This window comes from Rousettus aegyptiacus, unplaced genomic scaffold (assembly GCF_014176215.1).
Source record: "Rousettus aegyptiacus isolate mRouAeg1 unplaced genomic scaffold, mRouAeg1.p scaffold_m13_p_1, whole genome shotgun sequence".
NCBI lineage: Eukaryota > Metazoa > Chordata > Mammalia > Chiroptera > Pteropodidae > Rousettus > Rousettus aegyptiacus.
The window spans coordinates 5,638,661-5,661,542 of record NW_023416284.1 but is presented as its reverse complement, the minus strand read 5'-3'; the positions used below and the strand labels follow the sequence as shown (position 1 = coordinate 5,661,542).

The 22,882-nt window shown below is 47.0% G+C and overlaps 1 protein-coding gene and 1 pseudogene across 5 annotated transcripts in view; both read right to left on the bottom strand.

Annotated features, from left to right (window-relative positions):
• The window catches only part of UBE4B (ubiquitination factor E4B), a 109,249-nt gene that overhangs the window by 5,570 nt on the left and 80,797 nt on the right, over positions 1 to 22,882 (bottom strand). For all 5 annotated transcript variants that reach the window (XM_016163591.2, XM_036228482.1, XM_036228489.1 and 2 more), the window contains 8 exons: positions 19,574 to 19,673; positions 18,226 to 18,353; positions 17,267 to 17,365; positions 16,277 to 16,512; positions 10,585 to 10,711; positions 8,730 to 8,874; positions 4,598 to 4,732; positions 2,009 to 2,200 (listed from right to left, as the gene is read on the bottom strand). In XM_016163591.2, coding sequence (XP_016019077.1) covers positions 2,009 to 2,200; positions 4,598 to 4,732; positions 8,730 to 8,874; positions 10,585 to 10,711; positions 16,277 to 16,512; positions 17,267 to 17,365; positions 18,226 to 18,353; positions 19,574 to 19,673 — 1,162 coding nt within the window. The remainder of the gene's footprint in view (positions 1 to 2,008; positions 2,201 to 4,597; positions 4,733 to 8,729; positions 8,875 to 10,584; positions 10,712 to 16,276; positions 16,513 to 17,266; positions 17,366 to 18,225; positions 18,354 to 19,573; positions 19,674 to 22,882) is intronic.
• Positions 12,613 to 12,731, bottom strand: LOC118604526 (annotated as a pseudogene).

The window sequence follows — 22,882 nt, the reverse complement described above, 5'->3', positions numbered from 1 at the left end:
GCACGGCTACCATTTTCTTCTTCCTTTGTCATCCCAGGAAAACCAGACATACGAGACCAAACCAAAGCAAACAAGGCCAGAGCTCCCAAAGGAGAAAATAAACTTCCACCACCTGTCTTCTGGAGCTTTCTAGCTTTCCATCCGTCCTCCCCCACCCCCCTAAACCTTCCAAAACAAGCAGGTCGTCAGGGCCCGAATCAGTGTATAGCCAGTATAACCGGGAAATGCCCAATAATCAGGACAATCACCACTCTGGAAAAGGAGCGGAACAATTAAAATGTGAAAAGTCAGACACGACTGGCGGCACGTTCACGGGCTTCTTGGCCATTTTCCTCTCCATCGCGTCACGGCACTGCGTGTGTTTGCTTCATGGGTCTGGGGAGCGAGGCTACTTGGACAGCTGAGACGACCTGCGTGTCACTGCGCATCGCACAGGTGCCACCACAACGCGCAGGGACTACCAGGCAGCGCGGACGTTTCGCTGGTCGCCAGGGAGAGGCGGCTGGAGGCTGTCGTGGTTACCCACTTGGCTGGGTGCGCTGCAGCCATCCGCACGGCACACTGTGCATTAGCTGCTGGCGATGTGGCAGCCACAGCAAGACCTCCCGGGAGGAGAGGGAGCACTCGCTAAATGACTCCTCCAGCCCTCACAGTTCTAAGACTTTCCACACCCCGACCTCTGGCGGGGCCAGAGAAGCCTGATCCCGGCCTGCCCTGATCCCGGCCTGCCCGCTGCCCAGGGCGGATGACGGTTCCCTGGCCAGAGGGGGTAACCACGTCCTTCCCCTCGCTGCAGGCTGCCGCTTACGTTCCTTTCACAGTGTTAGAGTTGTGGGCAAGAAAAACGCTGTAGCGTCTCCCCTAAGTAACAGCAAACGCCTAACTCCATCCCTTCCCACTACTGTCTGTGGACAAACTGCTAGAGACACACGTGGTTTCCTTCCACTGCAGACACCGTTGAGACCACATCTCTTGTTTACAGCCCAAAGTACCTGTATACATGACTACTATCTCAATAAAGCTGTTATTTAATTCCTCTACTTTAACTTTCGGATGAGGTATGGGTAAAGAACCTTCTAGAATGCCTACCGATGCTTCACCTGAAATGTAACGTGTGGAACCGAATGTGTGAACAAAGATGGAGAGACAGAAACAAGCATGGAACTTCCCGGGCATTTTAAGTGGAGGGCAGCGAGGCTGAGAATATGGGTTCGGGGCCAGATGGCAGGTGGGAACCCTGCCTCCACCCGCACTAACCTCACGCAGGCCGCATTTAAAGTGAGGGCTCTAACTGAACCTACACCACAGGAGTTTGTGAGGAGTGAAGGAGCGCAACCATGAAAAGCGGTTAAAAGTTGGTATCCGGTTAATAAACATTAGCTGCTTTATGTTGAAATGATGCCGGGCAGAAGAATGGGAGAGCGGGTTGGCCGTCGAGAGACACTGTGGAAAGCCCACAGCTGCAGCTGGACGAGGGGCAGCTGTGAAAACACAGAACGCATGTGCTCGCAGGGACCCAAGGAACACAGGGAGGGGAGAGCGTGGAGACGACCATCCGAGGTCTGGACCTGGAAGACCATCAGAACAGCAGTGGCACCAGAGCCGGGGACGTGGGAGGAGGATGCGGATCCCCTGGGAAACCGGGCTCTTTCTGGGACGGTAACGGAGTTGGCAGGCAAGGCCTCAGCAAGGCCCTAAGCGGGGAACTCCGCTGGAGACGGATCTGGGAGCCATGTCTGCCCTTCACGCCCAAAGGGAGACAAACCACTTCAGTCTTGTCCATATTGGACGCGTCCCTGGCCACGGGGGCCAAGCCTTCCATTTACAGACTCGAGATTGCTCAGGCCATATTTCAAAAAGCATCACCTTCCCTGATTTCAAGAGTGGAAAATCCAGGACAGGTGGACACATAATTGCCAGGAAACCCACGGAGAAGCAAACTCAGGCCGCCCGGGTCAGCAGCCTGAACCCGACGCCCTTGGCAAGGGACTGCTCCCTTGACACTGACCTGGTCGTCCGCGATGGCTTTAGCGAACCGGGCACAGTCCAGCTGTAAGTAAATATCCGTCAGTTGGTCCAACAGCTTCTTTGGTTCGAAGCCATATTTCTCCGGGTTTTCAACTTTCAGGTCGCGGCACTTGGGACCACAGAGCTGCTGAAGGTTGAAGTTCAGCATTGCAGCCAAGCGGGGTCCAAGTTCCTAAAAAATCAAAGGATAATAGGACAATTCATGCTGCTGAGACAAGCGAGAAAAACCAGAAACTCCTATTCAGTGGAGGAAAAGGAATGGCTCGATTAATCTTTAGAGGGCCGCTTATAAGTGCTGTGTGTCCTAAGCTGAAGACAAAAACATTCACAAATTTTTTTACTCTCCATTTCTAATTCGATAACTCTAAATCTTAACAGAATGTTGCAGACTGGTGGAATATTTATAAATACCAATAAAAGGCAACTTTTTCTATAAATTCATGCTTTTAATTATTAAAACAAGGATCACTTAAAATTCGTTGAGAAACATGTAAAAGGGGGGGAAATTATTCATATTTCCACTATCATAATACAAGTCACAAAAGTTTTTGAGTATGCTTTTTCAGCCATCATCTTATGCATTATTTTTTGTACGTAAATTTCAAAAGCCCCCGACCATTCAGACAGTATGCACCACTCTCATTTATCTGGTTCAAAGAGGCAGAAGACAATGCAAAAGAAGAGATAAAATTTATATCTTGAAGAGTCTTAAATAGAGCCAGTGAGACAAAGCAAACCTAAATGAAACAACTAGAAAATAATCATAGTGCAATAACCCCACGAGCTGACACAGCACCTACTTCACTGGGGATGCACTGCTTTGAGCAAACCGGAACGAGGAAAATCTGGCTTAGAGAGGATTAGAGTAAACGCTGGCCATCAAGACGGAGTTGTGACAGCTTCTCTTGAGGTAACAAGGTTTTCATTAAATGTAATGATTGGATTTATACAACTCCGACTTAAACTCGGCTTTCCAGGAATCTGTTTTTGCGCTAAGTACTCCTGTATTTAATTAAGAAGTTAAGGAGTGGTAAGAATAGGACAGAGTTGGTAATCTGTTTTTGAAGTGAGAAAGTTTTGAGCGGGCCGGTGAAGGTGAAATGGTGTAGTAAAGGGAAAGGGGACGTCGAGGCAGGTGCAGGCGCAGACGGGCAGGAGGTGACGGCCACGGCGTGCAGATGGCTCAGGAACTGTGCACAGGCCTTGAAAAAAATTAATTTTAATTGACATGAAAATATCGGACTCGGCTTTCGATAATTTCAAAATTGAAGAACTTAGAACTACATATCGGCTTCATGGTAATTCAGTCCTAAATTGCTTCTATCGTCTTCTACCTTCTAACAATCGAACAGCACTGCCGTTGGGAGCCACGGGGCAGAACGTCAGACATGACTTAGGGACCGGCAAAGCCCTAGCTGCGAGCTGAACCCGGCCCACCGCCTGCCGCTGGACGTGTCACTGGAACACGGCCACTCTCATTGCGCACGCGTTCTCCGCGACTGCCTTCGCCCTGCGACAGCCAAGCTGAGTTGCCGGGACAGGGACCGAGGGGCCCGCAGTGCCCAAGCTATCTACTGTCTGGCCTTCGCAGGTAGTTTAAAGAAATCCCGCTCGCAACGCTGTGGGGGAAGCAAGTGCCTGACTCTCAGGTGTAAACCGGCTGCAGCGTCCTCGTGCTTGCGATGGCGAGCTCGTGCGCTCTCACGTTCCACGGCCCCTGCACTGCAACCCGTTTACGAAGAGCCGTGAAACGAGGAGGGGCGAGAGGAGACTCATCTCCCGCGCTGCACGGAGGCCGGGGCGTGGCGATGGGGCTGGAGGTGAGAGTGAACGGGGAAACTGGAGGACACGCGTCGTGAACGCGCCTCCCGCGGTAGACCTGTCTCCGGGAGGCCATCGAGCGCCAGTCTCAGGCCCCTTCCTTGCCTTCCTCACTACGCTTGTCCTGGCCACGCCATGAAGCTTCTGAACCGCGTGTGTGTGGGGACGGGGGGAGGCGAGAGGGGGTGAAGGGGTGGGGTGGGGGCTGAAGCAAAGCGGAGATCTTCAGTTAAGTCGCTCAGTCTCGCTTTCAGAGACAGGACCCAGGTCTTCGTTTTGACAATCTTTCGTCTGCCATAAACCCTAATCAGGGCTCCCAGTAACCTGTGGCTCCTTGAGTATAACAAAGCTACAGCTAAGAGAACCACAGATCTTACACATTATCAATCATTTCTACTTAACATACTAATTTCCGACTGATGTTACCTTGTGCTTTTCCCACAAATGAAATATAAGAATTGATAATGATAAAAAGATGTCGCAGTTTCAACGTTAATGATCCATAGGGCTGTCTAAGCAGAAAGTGAATTCAGTTATTTTGGAAGTGACCGTTTGCTGACTTTAGTCTATCAACGGTGGTGTGTGTACCAATTAGCCCAACTGGGAACAGAATCAGTAACAGAATTTCACTCATCAGTAACTGTGATGCTGAGATGCCCAGGATTTCAACAACTATATTTAGTTCTAAGTGATAGAATCTGAATGTGGAATCCAACAGACAAAACAAACAGCCAAAGTTTCTACTCACTGGTCGGAGGAACGGCTTCTGGACCTGCTTCGTGAGGATATGGAACATGTCCACGGTTTCTGTCGCCAGGGCAAGATATGACCGTGAAACGCGCTCGTCCTGAGCGAGCTGAGACTGACGGGCCTGCTGCTGATCCTAGGAAAAGTGAGCAGATGCCAAACAAACGTCAGCCCTCGTCATCAGCTCACTAATGCGCCGCGTGCGACGGAAAAATACAGCCCGCTCATAACTGGGAAAGTGCGTGACACTCAGAGAGATGCCAGAACCGCCCGTCCCGGCGACTCCTCCAGCTACCTGAAGTTTCTTCCTTTCGGCACCAGGGCACCAGAACTCTTTAGGACTTTGAGTAAGGTGACCTCAGCACATATATTCAACTTACGTGAGACTCAGTTTCCTCAATGATAAGTGAAGTCCCATTGACTTCCAGGCAGGGTGAACTAAGGAACTTACGCTGTGCCTTTGTTGTGCTAATGAAGGACAGTTCGTGTCCCTTAATAATAACAACGTTGACTCAGTCATCGTTAGTTTAAAAACACATGATGCGTTCAGCTATGACGCAGAGGCCTATAGGTACCAAGGGCCTGTGGACTGCTAAGCTTTTGGATTTTGTCTTTCTGCACTGTTAGGCCATGCTTGCCTCCGGCACCATCCGCCTCCTTGGATTCTGCCACGGGCTAGGAAACAAGATAACGAGGTGGATTTGACTCGTGGGTAAAAACGGGGCACACCAAAGGCTCTGAGATGGAGAAGATAAGGCAATAGCGGGAAAGACGTGCGTTCTCACACCTGCTCGAGGCGGCTTGCTTTACGTTGGGGGAGGAGAAACACCTGGCACAGCTGAAGCGCGAACGCGCGTCCCCTGGGTGAGGGCCCTCAGAGTGAGTGCTTGCTGGCGGCTCTGTGACAACGCTGGGTGGCTCGTCCACTGCCCTTTGGTCAAGAACGGGCTGAATGAACGAAGGCCGAGCCAGGGAAGACGGAAGAGCAGACGAGACGCGCCTCTGCACGTGCCTGGCGCCGCACCCACCCACCAGCGGCGTTTCCCTAGGCCCTCTGCGGGCCAGCCCCTCCTCCGGGCACTGGAGAGGGTACAGAAGGTGACCAGTGGGGCGCCCCGCCCTCGTGGAGCTTCGATTCCAGTCAGGGAGCCAAGCAACCAAGAACCCCCACCCAGACAGATACAGAGTAAGTCTGACAGCGATGAAAAATACACCAGGGTAAGAGAGGAGTGTGCTGGGGTCACGGGACGCTGTTCTGGAAAGGGTGATCAGGGAGGGCCTCTCTCAGGAGATGGCGCTTACGTGGCAGTCTGAAGGAAGTGAGTTGGCAAAAATCTGGGGGAAGATGGCGCCAGGTAGAGGGAACAGCAAGCAGAAGGGCCCTCGCTTGTCAGAGGAAGAGCAAGGAGGCAGGTGTGCCTGGGGTGCGGGGAGCGAAGGGTCGGGGGTCGGGCCAACATCGCGGCGCCCCCGGCTTGGGCCGACCGAGGAGGAGGCCAGGAAGGGTCCCGGCAGAGCGGTGATAATGAGCAGGCCGCGATTTCGCCAGCGGCCTCCAGGTATGGCGATGTCAGGGTGGAGGCCGAGACCAAACAGCGGCCGGCTGCGATAATCCAGACCAGAGATGGCAGTGGCCTGGAGGCGGGCGGCCGAGGTCAGACCTGGATGAGCTTTAAGAGCGAGCCCAGAGGTTTTGCTGGGAGGAGGAGGAATCAAGGAAGGTGGCAAGGTGCTGAGTGAGAGCCATCGGTGGGACGCGGCTGTGGCCGAGACTGCGCAGGCTCGGAGAGGAGACCTGGAGGACAGCAGGGAGGGTTCGGTTTGGGACCAGCGAGGTGTGAGACACCTCTTAGACCACTGGGTAGAGGGTAGGTCAGCAGCCGGTTACAGGGTCGGGAGAGACCTGAGCTGGGGAGACACAGTCGGAGCCTGCAGAATCCAGGTATTTAAAGCCCTTGGGTGGGTGAGATCACCTAGCAGCGATTCTTCAACTGGGGGCATCGGGCCACGTGTGGGAGTTTCTCGTTGCTTAACAACTCGGGGAGGAGGGTATGTCATTGGCATTTGAAGGGCATGAGCCGGAGATGCTAAATGTCCTGCAATGTATGGGACAGTCTCTCACAATAATCATTATTATATCAAAATTCTACTACATTCGAAACACCAGCTAGCACCCTCAGTGAGAAGCGCCAACCCGGGGAGCGCGAGAGAAGCGAAGCCTGCGGGCTGAGCTCTGGGGCTCAGAGGGCGGGCAGAGAGGGAGGCGGAGAGTGACTTCAAAGTCAGACAGCAACGATTTCTGAAACGGCACTCGTTAGAGGTGATTTATGCCCTTTTCCCTATCCACTAACACGGATGAAATCAATACTATCTGTTCAGTAGTTCCAAACAAATGCTATTAAGGACTGACTGCGAACAAGATAATGTGCCGCAGACCCGAACCCCAGCATCTAGGGCATAAGCTGGGCCAAGCTACGCATCACAGGTGGGCGCTCCAGAAACGCAGAGGAGGCAAGAATCTGCAGCTACACAGACTGGGGAAGGCCAGCCGCGAGCGATTATTTGGAGTAGCCCTTACTCAGAGAATGGGCAGAAGCTTAATGCATGAGAACAGAGAGCAGAAGCTTCTGGGCAGGGATGTCTCAGGCAGACGAAACAGGAGTGAGCCACCCTGAGCGCCCTCTGCAGGCCAGTCCCGAACTACGTCCCTGCCACCCACCCATCTCTTCGCATAGCTTTCCTGCAGGGGAGGAACTACCTCTGATTTGTGCACGAAGAAAGAGAAATTAAGCAACTTTTAAAGTATAGAAGCGTTAGTTCTCAAACCCAGGAGCCCTGGACTCAAAATCTGGGGCTCATTCGTGTGTTTCCCCGGCATGTTCTGCAAGGACACAGAACTGGTCCAGACGGGAGCCGACTGCCTGCAACGGGAGGTAAGCCTGGAGAGCCTGGAAGGGTCCCTGAGCGCCACCCCGGGGAGGCATGGAGCATCAGGCCCAAGCGGACGCCACCGTGGGAGATGGGGGCTGCGGGAGGCGCTGTTTGCAGGCACAGGAGCAAACGTTTAACGTGTGGTCGGAAATGAATACGAGGGTAGTGGGTAGGATGGACTCCAGTGGGTGACAACATGGTGCCCAGGAAAAAGAAGAGCATGGCTTCTCTCAACCACGCAGCCGAGGGGGCTCGAGGAGCGTGGCGGCATGGGCGCGGGGGACGCCCGGCACTCGCGGACCCTGGGCAAAGCCCCCCGAGGAGCTGGAGTCTGTAGTTTAAGCATGTTGGCTAGAGCGAGATGTAAAATTCTCCTCAAAGCTGCAGGAACACGTGGGATGGAACCTTCCTGAAATGGGCCTCAGTATCTTACGTTGAAGGTACTTTTCGACTCCACAGCATGAGAACTTTGATGATATTTTCATTTCATGATTGCTATTGCAAGTAAAGAAAAGTCAGCCCTCCCCACTTTTACGCGGGAACACCTACTGGAAAGCAGTTCGGATTCTGAGGCTAACGGTCCCGGGAACAGAACTAACCGATGCATGAAGTCAGCAGTAGCTGCCACGGGCCTGGTAACTGACCAGGGAACCGTCTAAACGGCTGCAGTAAATGTTGGGGGAGGGCAGCTCGCTGGCACTGGCGCTGCGTGAATTTCTCATGGACTCTGGCGAAACAGGCCTCGTTTGCATTAATAACTGAATACAAAAAACCAAGATCAACTGAAAGGAAAAAAAACCAACAGAACCCTGAATGATTCACATAGTTGCTTAAAGATCATACAACAAATCGATTCTCCCCTAGCAGTTAGAATTCTAGAGATCTGTTTCCTAGTTACTTTCATAAATCTTAATCGGCTTATCTGGACAAAAAACAGCCCTTTGAAAGGCAGAATGAGTTTTCCGGACACATTTGGAAAGACCTCTTAACTTATTTCTTAACTTTAGGGCAAGTTTAAGTTTTCTCCTGCCCTGAACCTGGGATGTAGCCTCATGGAAGCCCAGAGGAGGAATCCCATGGGCCTGACCCAGCCTGATCCAGGTTGTCAGGCGTGGCCACGTGCAGCTTCCCGCAGAGCTCCGCCTGCCCGGGGCCCACGGCCACTTCCTGCAAGGCTGTCCCGGCCCCTGGACTGTGCTCACCCGGGGTAGCTGCTCCCACTGCTCTTTGTTCTTCATCTCCTCTTGCACTTCATGGATCCGCTTCAGAGACTCCAGACTTTCATCAAGCAAAAACGTCGTGTCGTTGATCAGCATGTTTATATAGCGAACGAACTGCTTCCCAGAACTGAAAAGGCAATTACACAGGACGTGGTCACACATCTGCCTGGAGCAAAAGCCACAGCCCATCCCGGAGAGAACGGGCCTCGGTCCAAGGGGCCGAGCATGCCGCCCTGCAAGGTGGCCAATCTCTGCGCGACGCAAGTTCCGTGGAGGTCAAGGGTAATTCTCTCCTTTCGTTATTCTTTCTAATTAATCGTGATAAACTCATTCCACTTATGTGCTGGAGCCACGTCGCATGGCTCACGGGAGCCAATTGCTAATATTCCAGAGTTTTGTGAGCAGATTCCCTTGGCAGCTTAACTTTGGCAACAGTAGATGTATTCACACCCCTAGAAAACCAGCAAATGCTGATTTTTTTTCATTTAGAGAACAGGTTTACCAGCACACCCCTGGCTCATCCCCTCAATGATTTTAAATAGAGAAAACATTCTTCCAGAATAGAAAATACACTTAAACTCACCAAGATATAAAGAAAGCACAAATAATTACCCACATTCAAGCTGCAAGAGAACTAGTACTATGGTTATTTTATAAGACACATTGAAGAAAACTTGGCACCTGTAACACTGATACAGCAGGGTAGTAAGTCCCTTGACAGAGCGAAGCTTTCAACCCATGGAACTGTCCTGCACGTCGTCTTCTAATGGATGGACTTGCCGGTGAACTCGGATGACCTGACCTATCTGGGTTAGCCTTTAAGTGCCACATTAGTGGAGAAAAGACACGACTCATCGGGACCCACCACTGCGCAATGAGGGGTGGTAAACCCAGGCCTGGGCGGAATGAGTTACTGTGGACCAGGGCGGGGGGCCTGGGGCTCAGGGACTTGTCCCTGTCCCAGAGCCCCATGCAGAGCAAGCTGTGCCCCTGCCTGGTTTCGCAAGCTCCTGCCAAGCTTCCGTTGGAATATGATTCTGACTATAAGGGCAGTTCACAGAAACAAACGATTAACTCAGAGAGTTTACTTTGCAGAAGGCTATTTAGCAGATGGTTAGCCCACTGGTAACATGTATATTATTGACTAGTAACTCAGTTAATAAGTGACGACTAAACTTGATCAAAGAGCTAACAGAAGCTGTAAAAGATCCAAGCAGATGGGATAAGTTTCTCCTAAAGAATAATTCAGAGTTCAATGTTTTCATCTACTGTTCTTTTTAAAGTACCTGTAGTTTTTGTAACATACTTTAGATGGAATTACGAATGTCTAGGTGCAAGTAGTTGCTGAAATTTCAAGTAACAAAAAGTCCCTAATCAAGGTTTAGGGCCTTACTACAAAGAATAACACTCAAATGACAACCACGATCCAACTGCTTCTAAATCGAAACTCCTCCCAACATTTCTACCTCTAAAGCTTGGTATGTCATCTCTAAGAACACTACAAGATCTCGTTTTAGTCATCCTGACAACTTTATTTAACACTGCAATCATAGAAACAGCAAAAGACACTTGTGACATCATCCCAGAATATTTATAGATTCTTTCTTTAGGTATATCATTCTCAAAGTATCTTGAAAAATCTAAAGTTCAGCGACGTCTCGCAAGCACAGACACTTAGACCACCCCGCTGCCATTTAGAGGTACCACCTGGAAAACTTAAAGGAGGTGGAGACCAAGCAAACAGTCAACAAGAACCCAGCTGTGGAAGCTTTTAAGCAGCCACTCTCCCTGTGATTTGCAAGAGCGCAAGCTGTGACATTAGCGGCCCGATACTCACTTGAACTCCTCCATAAAGGTGCCATGGTGAGCTATGTTTTGCCAAAGGCTTTTAAAAATGGTGCTAATGTGGTAGCGAATCGTGAACTTGTCATAGAACTCGCTGGTAGCTCCAGTATGCTCAACATCTAAAAAAAGAAAGACAAAAGGGATGGAAGGATGTATACTTTCTTACCTCTTAAAAAGCGGTTATTGTGGCTACAGTGTTACTGAGTAAATGCATATCTGCAAATTCAGAGCTGGAAATCGCTCGGTGTCACTGGAATAGCATCCATTCACCAACGACCAGAAGACGAACTGTCATACCCGCCCCCCCCAATGTGCGCTACTAATTTATAGAAATTTCATAGCACTTCAAATGAGCATCCCTGAGCAGAAAAAAAAACTGGGTTAAATTTTATTAAGGGACATGTACCTATCAGATGTGACTATTACTTTAAATACTTTTGAATTAGGGATTTTTTAAACATGTACCAAGTAAAGCAGAGTGAGTTCCATGTACTCATCACTCATTTACCGATTTCCAACATCAGTGTACCTATTAAATTGGAACAAAGGTCAAACATAGTTATCCAAATGACAAACACCTTGAGCATTAGAAATTCCTGAATTCATGACGAATTTCAAAAAGAGGGAACCTGTCAGGAAAGACAAGAGGCTTAAGAAAAAAGATTTTTAAAAAAGTAAAATATGAGGCCATTCTTCACCTATCGAATTGGCAGACATTACAAAAATGACGATACTGAGCGTAGGCGACGGTTCGGGAAAACAGACACTGTGTGCAGGTCGGACTGAATGGTGATGCAACCTCTTTAAGGCAATTTGACAAAACGTATCATAAGCCATCGATATGCCCAGCTCTCTAACCTACCAATTCTATTCAAGAAAACACATAAAGAATGGATAAAGAAAATGTGAGGTGTACACACACACACACACACACACAATGGAATATTATTCCATCATAAAAAATAATAAAACCATAAAAAATAATAAAATCTTGCCATTTGTGATAACACGGATGGACCTTGAGGGCAAAATACGAAGTGAAGTAAGTCAGACAGAGAAAGACAAATATCATATGATCTCACTTATATATGGAACCTAAAGATAAAACAAAAACCCCAATCGGCCAATCAAACAAGAAAACCACTGAGCTCATAGATACAGAGAACAGACTGGTGGTTGCCAGAGGTGGGGCGTTGAGGGGGTGGGCAAAAGGGATGAAGGGGGTCAAAAGGTACAAGCTTCCAGTTAGAAGTCAGTCACGGGGATGGGGGTGTAATGGTGTCTACAGTACTACATTGCATATCTGAAAGTTTCTAAGAGAATAAAAATTCTCACCACACAAAAAATATTAACTAGACTTATCGTGCTGATTTTTTTTGCAATATATACAAATATCGAATCATCATGTTATATACCTGGAACTAATATGTTATCTGTCAATTATACTTCAAACAACAAACACAAAAGACACAGGCACGTAAAAGACGGATCCTCAAGGAAACTCATTAAAATACCATATATTAGAGAAAAAATATAAATCATCCAAATGCCCAACAGAGAACGTGAGAAAATATCTGTACATATAATGAAGTCAACTGGGAAGATATAGAGCAAAATGTTAACAGAGATTCTGTCTTGAGTACGGAGATTATTAATGACCTTAATCTTCTTCTTGGTATTTTCTATATTTCCCAATGAATACATTCTTTTGTGACTAAAAAGTTATTTAATAAAAGGAATAAGAGAATTAGCACCTACCATGCAAAGATCTGAAAGCACTATGTATAACCGTCAGGTTAATCTTTCTTAAGATGAACTAAGCGTAATGTTATTAACTGTACAAAAGTGTGAACTGAAGTGTGGAGAGCTGGTTTAGCAGAGTCGCCAAAAGACAGACACCAGGGTGGGAGCCTCTTAGACCCTCTAAGTTTTTTCTTTTTTTTAGGCGAGGCAATCCTTGGTTGACCTCACAGATTGCAAAGACCTTGTCAGCTTACAATCCCTTATTTTTTATTTTATAGGCCTAGAGCACCTGGGCTTCCTAGGCGGTCTCCCATCCAAGTACTAACCAGGCCCGACTCTGCTTAGCTTGCGAGATCAGACAAGATCAGGCTTGTTCAGGGTGGCATGGCCATAGAATCTAAATTGCTCTTAATACCTGCACTGTATCCCCAACATAGTGAGGCTAAGTAACTACTGTTAACTCATGAATATACATCTCACCCAACATTTAAAAATCTCCACTTCTAATGTTCCCTCAAAACTGCTTCAGCCCAAGTTCTAATTCCCAAGTCTTAGTTCTAAGAGGCTTGAACTGAACTTAGCCGCTGCGGACCTCACCCCTTCCCGCTGACCGCAGGTCTTGCTGCCTTCCTATTTGACTCACTAAGCTGCCCAGCCTCAGGGCCTTCGTACTTGCTGCCCCTTTCGTCTGCCACGCTGTGGCTGAGGTCTTCTTACAGTTCACCTTTTTGTCTCATTTTCAGTGTCACTCTACAGTCATCTCCTCAGGAACCTGCCCTGACTCTGCTTCTGAAAGCAGCACCTTCTCCTGCACTCACCATCTGGAAGCACCTAACTTATTGGTGCAGCGTCTGTCTCCCAACTAGAACGTCTGACCCACGATGGCAGGGATTCTGACACCTTCATCGCAGCGACCTGGCACCAAACCCAGGGCTGACGCACAGCAGGAGCTTCGTCAGCATGTGCTGAACTAGTGGTTGAATTTACGTGGGCCAGTGCTGGCTTTGCCGAGTCAGATCAGCTTAGGGAAGAGAAGTCCTGGAATAAATCTTGGTTATCAGGGTTCCTCCAAGTTCTGAGTAGCCGAGTTTTGAGAGCTGGTCCTTAAGGAACTGACCGCTGTGATACAAATAAAATACTCTTATTTTGAAATCTAATTTTATTTTTGAAACAAAAATTGGGTCTTAAGCATTTCCTAAGCTAGACAACTCTTTCTGGGGCGTAAAAGATGAGCTTGTTCCTTATTCCAAACCCTCGCTCACATCTGAGAGTCAGACGTGTTCAGGAGTCAGGGCTGAAGTCAGCAGGACTTAACATGCATTTCATGGGCGTGTAGGGAGTGTCTGTGACGCCCGCTGCAGGCTCTCTGGCGCCTGTCTCCTGGGAACTGAAGGAGGAACAGCGCAGCCCGCCAGGGGCACCTGTGCTGAAGTCCGACTGAGGCTGCGGACACTTGCTAGCTGTTGACCTTCAGCAGGCTTCTTGACCTTTCTGAGCTTCGGTTTCCTCAATTGTAAAATGAGATATTTATCACACCATCTGGAGGACTGTGGTTCAGGTTCAGTGAAAAGATTAGCGAGTATTCAATAAGTGGTGGCTATAATTAGCCAGGGGATCATCTATCCATGACTACAGAGGTGGTCCAGGGCCAGAGGGCACACTGCTTGGTGGCAGAAGACGGAGGACAATTCCCACCCACTGACTCCTGTGGCCTTACCAAACTGTGGTCCTACTTTACATATTGTTTCGTTACTTGGCATTTTCTTTACTTCCTATTACTTAACCACTTAATGTAAATAATATTTCTCATGGCTCATATCGATCCATTGTATGCATAAGCTAAAATTTACTTAATTTATACACAATTGGCAGAAATTTAGGCAGTTTTAATATTTTCGCTACACTGAATTACAAATAATGCTGTGGTGAAAATCATTATGAACATTTACATACATTTATAATTATTCTCATAGAATAGATCGGGAGAAATTAAGTTACATTGTACGAGCGTGTGCTGGTTATTCAGCTGCTGCCTCCCAGCCCCAAATTCACCCTTTACGCTTGGCTTTGTGATGCTGGGGCCAAAGGTGCCCTTTGCAGCTGGCCCTCTCTCAGGCTCGCCAACAGGGGGCGCTGCAGGAGAACTGGCCAGCTGGAGCAGAAGGGACCTGGATCTCGGGTCAGCTTGCTGGCCCATAGGACTAGCTGCCTCGGACGCCCTCAGAGACGGCAGCCCCATCGGACCTGCTACATTCCAATAACCCCTGCCTCTCCCGGGGATTCCGCCAGGCACAGTCGATGGCTGCGTCCTGCACCTATAATCCATGCTGCCCCCATGTTCCTTATTTGCTCTTTCTGTCTTCTGGAACCTACTTGACCACTTCCTTATACTAAATTCCCTCTCAAAATTACTGGTATGGCTCTGTTTTCCTGGCTGGACCTTGACCGACACATGGGCTATACACATTTATAAGGCTTTGGGCATGGAACGCCAAGTTGCCTTCCAGAAGGGCTTTACCAGTCTGTATTCTCACAGATTCGCAGTGCTGATCCAGTCTAGTAGCTACAGGGAGATGAAACGGGCTTTTGCTGGTTCGTTTCCTTCTCTCCAACCACGTGAGTGCTACGCATACTTATCTTAAAGACGCATTTGATAGGTGAAAAGAGGTACCTCACTGTTATTTTAAGAAATGCAGAACTATCTTCCATTCCAATAAGCCTGACGGGTGTAAGGCGTCACGTAAGGTCCTGCCCTGCACATGTGCGCCATCAACACCGGATGACCCCGTGGTCCCCTGACCAGGGTGAAGAGCACAAGAGGAGAACTGGGGAGCCGAGAAGGGGCCTGAACCCCAAGTGTTCTCCGCTGTTGTGATGCGGTGGTGGTAACGGAATGTCAAAGGTGAGCTTGCTTTAGGTTTAGAGGACACGGGTGGGCTAACGGAAGGAGAGAAACCCTCAGGAGATGCCACGAACAACAGCGACGAAAGGGAAAGGAACTCACAGAAGTGAAGAGACAGATGACAGCACCAGCCCGGAATGAGCAGGAGCAGGGGAGGGGTGGCGGGTGTGACACGGGCACTCCTCCGACGGCTGCAGCCGCTGCGAATGGCGAGGGACTGTGCTCCGGGCGGCTGGGGTTTCCCCCAAGAGCATGGTGGGTACGGCCTACCAAGTGCCAAGACACTCGAGTGCCCAGAATCCCCGAGTGCCCGAGAAATATACAAACCGGAGGGAAAATGCTCCATAAGTACAATCCTGTGCCCTTGGCAGGGGACAGGTGAACAGGTCCCACAGGTAATCAGCTTTAAGAAAACACATGTGCAAATAAAGAGCCAAACTAAAAATGAAAATCTGGAATATAATTCAACTCGAAGAGGAGGAGCTCCTTGCAAAGCACCTCATGTGTTCTCAGTCTTGCTTGCCAGTGTCACCCAGCACCTAGACAGTGCCTGGCAAACAGTAGGCACTCAGTAAATGCGCAGGATCTGTGAATGAGTGTAGACTCCCAGAGATCCTAATTCCACTGTTTGAGTGGGGTCCCCAAGAATTAGCATCTTTAACAAGCTCCTTGTTTCACCCGTAGTTTTGAAACTCTGGGTATAAGACAGTTCTTACAAAACTAATACTGTAAGCTCAAAACTAAAATGAACCATGTATTTTCAGATAAAAACACCAACTTGTGCTGCTAATACCAAGTGGATTTCAATGTTAACCATGTGAATTTCAATGCATCCTGCTCAGCCACTAATGCCTACCCTGAGAACAGTCACGTAGCCTTCCCACGACTTGGGGAAAAGACCCAACAGCGCATGCTCTCCTGGCAGTGGGTTAGAGTGTTTTACTTATAGGTGGATGTCGGTATATCAGGTAACAGGTTTAGAGTAACTTCAGCCACTGGCTTTAGAAGGCCTCGCCTACCTGTATATCCAGAAGCCTACCTGTATAAAACTTCATCAGGGAAGGGACCAACAATTTGGTGGAGAGAGGATGGTTCTCGATCATTTCAAAAAACTTCTGGGTTCGCGGCTGAACGGCAGGGTTGGTCATAAACATGACCTCCACCAGCTTGGCCACCAGGTACGGATTCCGGATGTAGTTCTGGCTGCACAGCATCACAACGAGGAACATCACAACATCCTGAGTGCAGGGCTCGTAAAGCACCTGAGGGGAGTACCTGAAGGGATGTGAGAAGAGCGAGAAAGCAAGCTGAGCATCTCAACGTGGGTGGCTGCTCGTGTCATAAGTGGGAACAAAGAGGTCTAGGGGCTGGGATACTGAATTCCTTTTAAGCTGCTGAGTTTGAGGTGACCATTCACACTGTAATGAGACAGACTGAAAACCCAACGCAGCTAATGGTCGTAGTATGTTATATTAATTTACTATATTTTAAAAAACAAACCAAAGTTATGATAATATCCATAAGGTAAGTTATACAAAAGACTTGTACTACCAAAAAGACTTAAAAAAATTTTTTTGATGGAGTTGTTTTAATTTTTTAAAACCTTAAATATCAGCGATAAACCCAACCCAATACTTTATAACCTTTCTCCAATGTTACTGTTGAGAAAAATTTTGGTACAAAATATAGATGTGAGTATTTCTGGCTTCTGAATGTTCACTAAGATATTTATAAACTGCTCCTTCTGCTTCTCAGAAACAGATAGTCAATCATTAGAAATTCAACTCGGTTTTCACGGAATACATAATTATCAGCAGTGTTAATCTTCTGTTGCTGAGATATTATTGGAACTGGCTTAGCGCCAACACTGTATTTATTTTTCCAATCTCTAGGATGCAATTACACAAAATTTCAGGCATAAAATGGAGGTTTGCAATATAATTCATAATATAATGTATACATTATATAATGTAATGTATACATTACATGTAAAACCACATTAGAACTGTTATACGTTTAAGGCACTTACTGTACAATAAAAAATAAAAATTCGGCAACGTCTTCTACATAAAACTCAGGCAATGCTGCAAATACCTTGGGAACATCTGAATTTAAAGGCAGTGTTACACTGTCAAACAGAAAAAAGCACAAGTTACAAAAAGAAAACAGGATGCATCAAACTACAAGGAATATTATACTACCATTACAGATAAGTATTTTATTTGGGGGGAAAACCTCATTCTGTACAACTATGTAAAAAGTACATAGGCAAAGAGACTACAACCAACAATGAACAGGGAATAATGAAGGCAGTGGATATGCTAAGGTGCACATTAAATGCTTTTCCTTTTTCTTGATTTCCTCTTAAGGTTAATATAATAAATGAGAAGGAAATAAAAGGGTCATATTTGGTCACTTTACACAATTCAAACTGAGACAACGAAGCTACACATGTGCTTTAAATAATATTTTCCAGTCCAGCAGAGGGCTTGGGCCATCTTACCAACAACAGTGATCCAGAGACTTCATAATAATAATAATAATAATAATAATGATAAAATAAAAATGGCTGCCTGGAGATGTCCAGGTGATGAAAAAAAGATCAACAATGTTCTTAGCTCATCTCTAAACTGGCGAGGTATTTTCTTGAAGCCAGTGCTCAGGAGAGCCTAAAATTCTGTTATCTCCAGCTTTTAGCTTCCAATTTATAGATTTCTTTTTTTATCAAACACTTTACAGGCAATTTTCAAAAAGCACTATGTCAGAATTAAAATGAGGGATGCTGATATTCCCTTATTACCATAACTGATTATGGAAAAAAGTCATTAATATTATTAATTTCACAGTGTAGATGAGTACGCTCCAGAAATTACAAAATGGATTCTTGGTAAAGAAAGGGTCTGGGTTTTAGCTGCGGCCTTTGACAAACAACGTGGACAGCGGAGCTCGGATGAGCAGGAGGGAGGCCCAGGGGGAAAGTGTACTCACTCGGGGTAGGCGGCATCCAGGATGCGGAGCAGCAGCTGAATGAGGAGTCCATAGAAATTCAGGCACCTTCTCAGAAAGCTCTCGTCGAGTAAACCAGCGTCGGCACAGGCCTTGCACCGCACCAGTTTCTGTGGAAGTAGGGATTAGCTGCTAGCGGCGTGCCAGCAGCGTAATGAGCAGGGACCGGGCCAGGAGAAGGGAAGTCGGGTTCTAGGGCTCCGAGGCCTTCATCCCTGACCAGCTGTAGTTTGCTGTTCTATGGAAAGGGGATTCCACGCAGACCCCTGGGCACGCGCCCAGCACACGAGTGAGTGCTCAAAAAGGCAGGTCATTATGGTCACATTGGGATAACTGGGCTGGGGAGGGGGTTGACAGGGAGGCAATTTGGGTGCCAGGGATGGTTAGTAGGAAGAAACCACACAAATCCACATCTGAAAATTCTAGGTCACTATTTATGAGCTGCCCTTGAGCAAAATGCTATCACATCCACCCCAGAGGATCGCTGTGAGAATTAAAACACACACACACACACTGACATAAATTTAAACGGTTTAGAGAGTCTGTGAAACATTATCTGCAGTGTGCTTAGGGGCCTACCTAAACACCAGATTGGGGCCCCTGGTTCATTCTGCATCTTGAAGAGGCCCAGTGTCTTAGTAAACAGAACTGAAACCTCAGGTTGTGCCAGAAGTCTAAGTCAGGTGAAAGCTCCACTTATCATCCTAATAATCAACAGAAAGCAAAGCCAGCTCACACCCAGCTTTCTAATGTGAAGATAAACAGAAGAAAAATGCACACATTGGCTGTCTGTGCTTCCCCGGTAGGAACCCAGCCAGCATTTTTTTAGCCGTGTCTCATAAGCAGATATCTTCCCATCTAAAGTTAGGTTCTGTGTTGATGGATCCTTTTCAATCAAAAATGAAGAAATGAGGTGCAAAGGAAAGAGATCTTCCTACTACCACAAATCTGCTTTGTCGACCATCATGGAAAGGCATGACTAGATATACTAGAGTGTGTTTCGGGGTGCAGAGTTGGGGGGTAGCGGATGGGGAGAATCTTGCACAACAAAGTAGGGGAAGGGAGGTGACGATAAACTGGGGATGACAAAACCCACGAAGAGGTCGTCATGTTAATGGGGTAGCAGGTGCACATTTTATCCTCAGATTTAAATATTACATTTAGGCACATGCGAAGTATCAACAACTTTTTAAATGTATCATTTTATCCTGGGAGGAAAAAATAATGAAGAAAAAATAAGGATGTGAAACTGCTCACTCAAGGTGCAAATTTGGGTGGGAAATTACTGTCATGAGGCTGGTCTCTGATTATTCCAATTAACCAAACAAACCTTAAGCTGAGTTTTGCAGCGCTTCAGCATTTCGCGGTGTCTAGTCGCCAGTGGGGAATCTTTCCACTGGCTTTCATTATTTTTCAAATCTTCCACGGTCCTGAAATCAAAGAATAACGGTCAAGTGAAAGAAAACACACAGCTCCATCATCATCTTATTTATACATCTCGACCATTTCATTGATTCCCACACGCATATTCCCTCCCCGTTTTAGCATTTTTAAAATCAGAGCATGTCTTACAACCAATGGCAAGTCATGGTTAAACTGTTCTGGTTTTTCTTTCCTACTGGTCCCAAAATGATGTCTTGAAATTGACGGCAATTAGATTTGATGAACTACAGTAAGCTCTTTTGGAAGGAAACACATTGTACCCTTGTTTTTCTGGGAGGGAGAAAAAGAAGTCTCATGACAATTCAAGGTTACTATGCCCACTCGATCACCCAAAACAAAGGCTACTTTACAATCGGCATTTCCTTCTCTTCTTTGACAACCTTTCCCTTTGTTTGGAGGGTTCTTCTCCGAGATTTACTTCCTTCGAATATCTGCCTGGTAGCTTCCCTGATCACGTGACATGCTGCATGTTTTAAAGACTGGCTCGCTTACAATCATTTTGACCCCTTCCTATCAAGACATTGTGTAGAAAACTAGGTGACCATTTTTAAGTAACTACATTTCCCAGACTCCCTTGCTGCCGGCATTTCTGCGCATGACCTAGTCCACCAAGAGGTGAACCCTCACTGAAGGCAAGTGAATACTGTGAATTGGCAGCCACACGGTTCTTCTGGAAGCACAGTGGCAAAAGGGCTTTTGCCTGAAGTAGTGGCAACGGCTCCACTGCCAGGCTGAACCCTGATGCAGCTTCCCGCCAGGCCAGGTTCAGAGGAGAACGTTTTTCCAGCCATTCCAATGATGCGATAAAACGAACAGTAACCTTTAATAATCCTCTTTCTGTTTGTCCCACATAAACTGGATTCTTTTTGTCTGTAACTGGAACATGACTGTGGCAGACAGAATGATGTCCCCCCACCAAGATGTCACACCCTAATACCCAGAACCTATGAATATGTTACCTTACATGGCAACAGATACTTTACAGATGGGACTAAGTGTGTGAACCTCAAGATGGGGAGATTATCCTGGATTGCCTGGGTGGGCCCAATGGCATCACTGCGTCCTGACGGAAGGGAGCCGGGGTATAGGAAGATGTGACACCTGAAGCAGAGGTCGGAGAGAGAGCTGGAGATGCTATGCTGTTGGTTTTGAAAAGGAAGGAAGGGGTGACGACCCAGGAATGTAGGCGGCGGTCTCGAGAAGCCAGAAATGGCAAGGAAAGAGAGTCTTCCCTCGAGTCTAGAAGGAGGATCTGACCCTCCGGCCTCCCTCTTCTAAGGACTGGATCCACCCAGATAATCCAGGGAAATCTCCCCATCTCGATATTGTACACTTAGTCACAGCTGCAAACTCTCTTTTACTACATAAGGTCACATATTCACAGGTCCTGGGGACTAGGACGTGAACATCTTTGAGACACTGTTATTCTACCTACCACATATGTAGTGACAGAGTGTGGGAGTATGTGTGGGAATGGATTCTCAGATGCTTGATCAGCAAGGGAGGAACTTTCTAACATGCTTCTGTGTAGGGCTCGAGTCACTGACGTGATTACATCTACCAGACATTCTGCAATCAACACTGTCCTGAGTGGCTGGGAGGGGTTCTAATTGCGCACCAAGCCATCTGAAACTTGGAACAGACAGCGACCTATGCCAAATGAAGCTGAGTTGTCAGGAATTCCTTCACATAATTCAGAGGAAGGAGTCCAAAACATAAGAAGCTGGGAATATTATCCTAGATTTACCATACAGGACTAGAGCCAGGTAACCACCCTCCTAAACACACACAGCTCAACTACGTCCTAGAGGGTATTTCTTGTAGCACCACACTGAAAAATGCACACGTAAGGGGAATGCCAACAATTCTGAAAAGCACAACAGTGACCGCCCACTGTAGGCCGGCAGTGAGGGTGGCAGACGGTGACAGGGAAATGCGGTCTCCTCAGCCAGTGGCACTGGTGAGCTCCAGGGCGGCAGCCACTCCAGGATGAAGAAATAGACAGACCCACAGTCACAGCCTGAAATTTTTATAAGCCTCTCTCAATAACTGACATTATAAGCTGACGGAATCGGCAGCTATGAGGAAAATTCCAACAGAAAGTGAACAAACTTGACTTTACTGATACATACGAGACACTGCAATAAACACAGAGAGCACATTCTTTTGGCCTATATAAAATATTTACTAATGGAAATGCTAGTCCACAAGGCAAATCTCAAGAAGGTTCAATGGACACAGATCAGACTATGCCTTCTGATCACATGAAATTTGGCTAGAAATCAATAACAAACTCCCCAAGAATCTGGAATTTAAACAATGTCTTTATATAACCCATAGGTCAAACAGTAATAAAAACTAGAAAATACCTTGAACTGAACAATAAAATATGACACACCGACAGGTACTCAATATCACTAACATTCAGGAAAATGCAACTCAAAACCACCTTGCACCTGTTCAAATGGCTATTATCAAAAAGACAAGAAATAATAAGTGCCGGCGAAGATGCGGAGAAAAGGAACCCCTGTCACTGTGGCTGGGAATGTAGAGTGGCGCAGTCACTGTGGAAACAGTGTGGGGTGCCTCAACAAATCAAAATTGGAACTATCATATGATTTGGCAATTCCAGTTCTGGGTATTTATCCGAAGAAAACGAAACTCTAATTTGAAAAGTTATATGCACCCATATGTTCACTGCAGCATTATTTACAATAGCCAAGACATGGAAACAATCTAAGTGTCCATCAACAGCTATAACAATAAAGAAATATGATACACTCATAGGAATATTATTCAATCATAAAAAAGAATGAAATCTTGTCATCTGCAACAACATGGATGGACCATGAGGGTACTATGCTAAGTGAAATAAGTCAGACACAGAAAGACGAATACCATCTAACCTCATTAGATGTAGAATCTTAAAACAACAACAACAAAAAACTGAGCTCACAGATGCAGAGAACAGATTGGTGACTGCCAGAGGTAGAGGGTGATGGTTGGGAGGGTGAGTGAAATGGGTGAAGGTACAAATTTCCAGTTACAAAATAAATAAGTCATGGGGATGTAATGGACAGCATGGTGACTACAGTTAATAACACTGCGTCGCATATCTAAAAGTTGCTGAGAGTAGATCTGAAAAGTTCTCATCACAAAAAAAAAAGCACTTGTATCTATGTATAGTGACGGATGT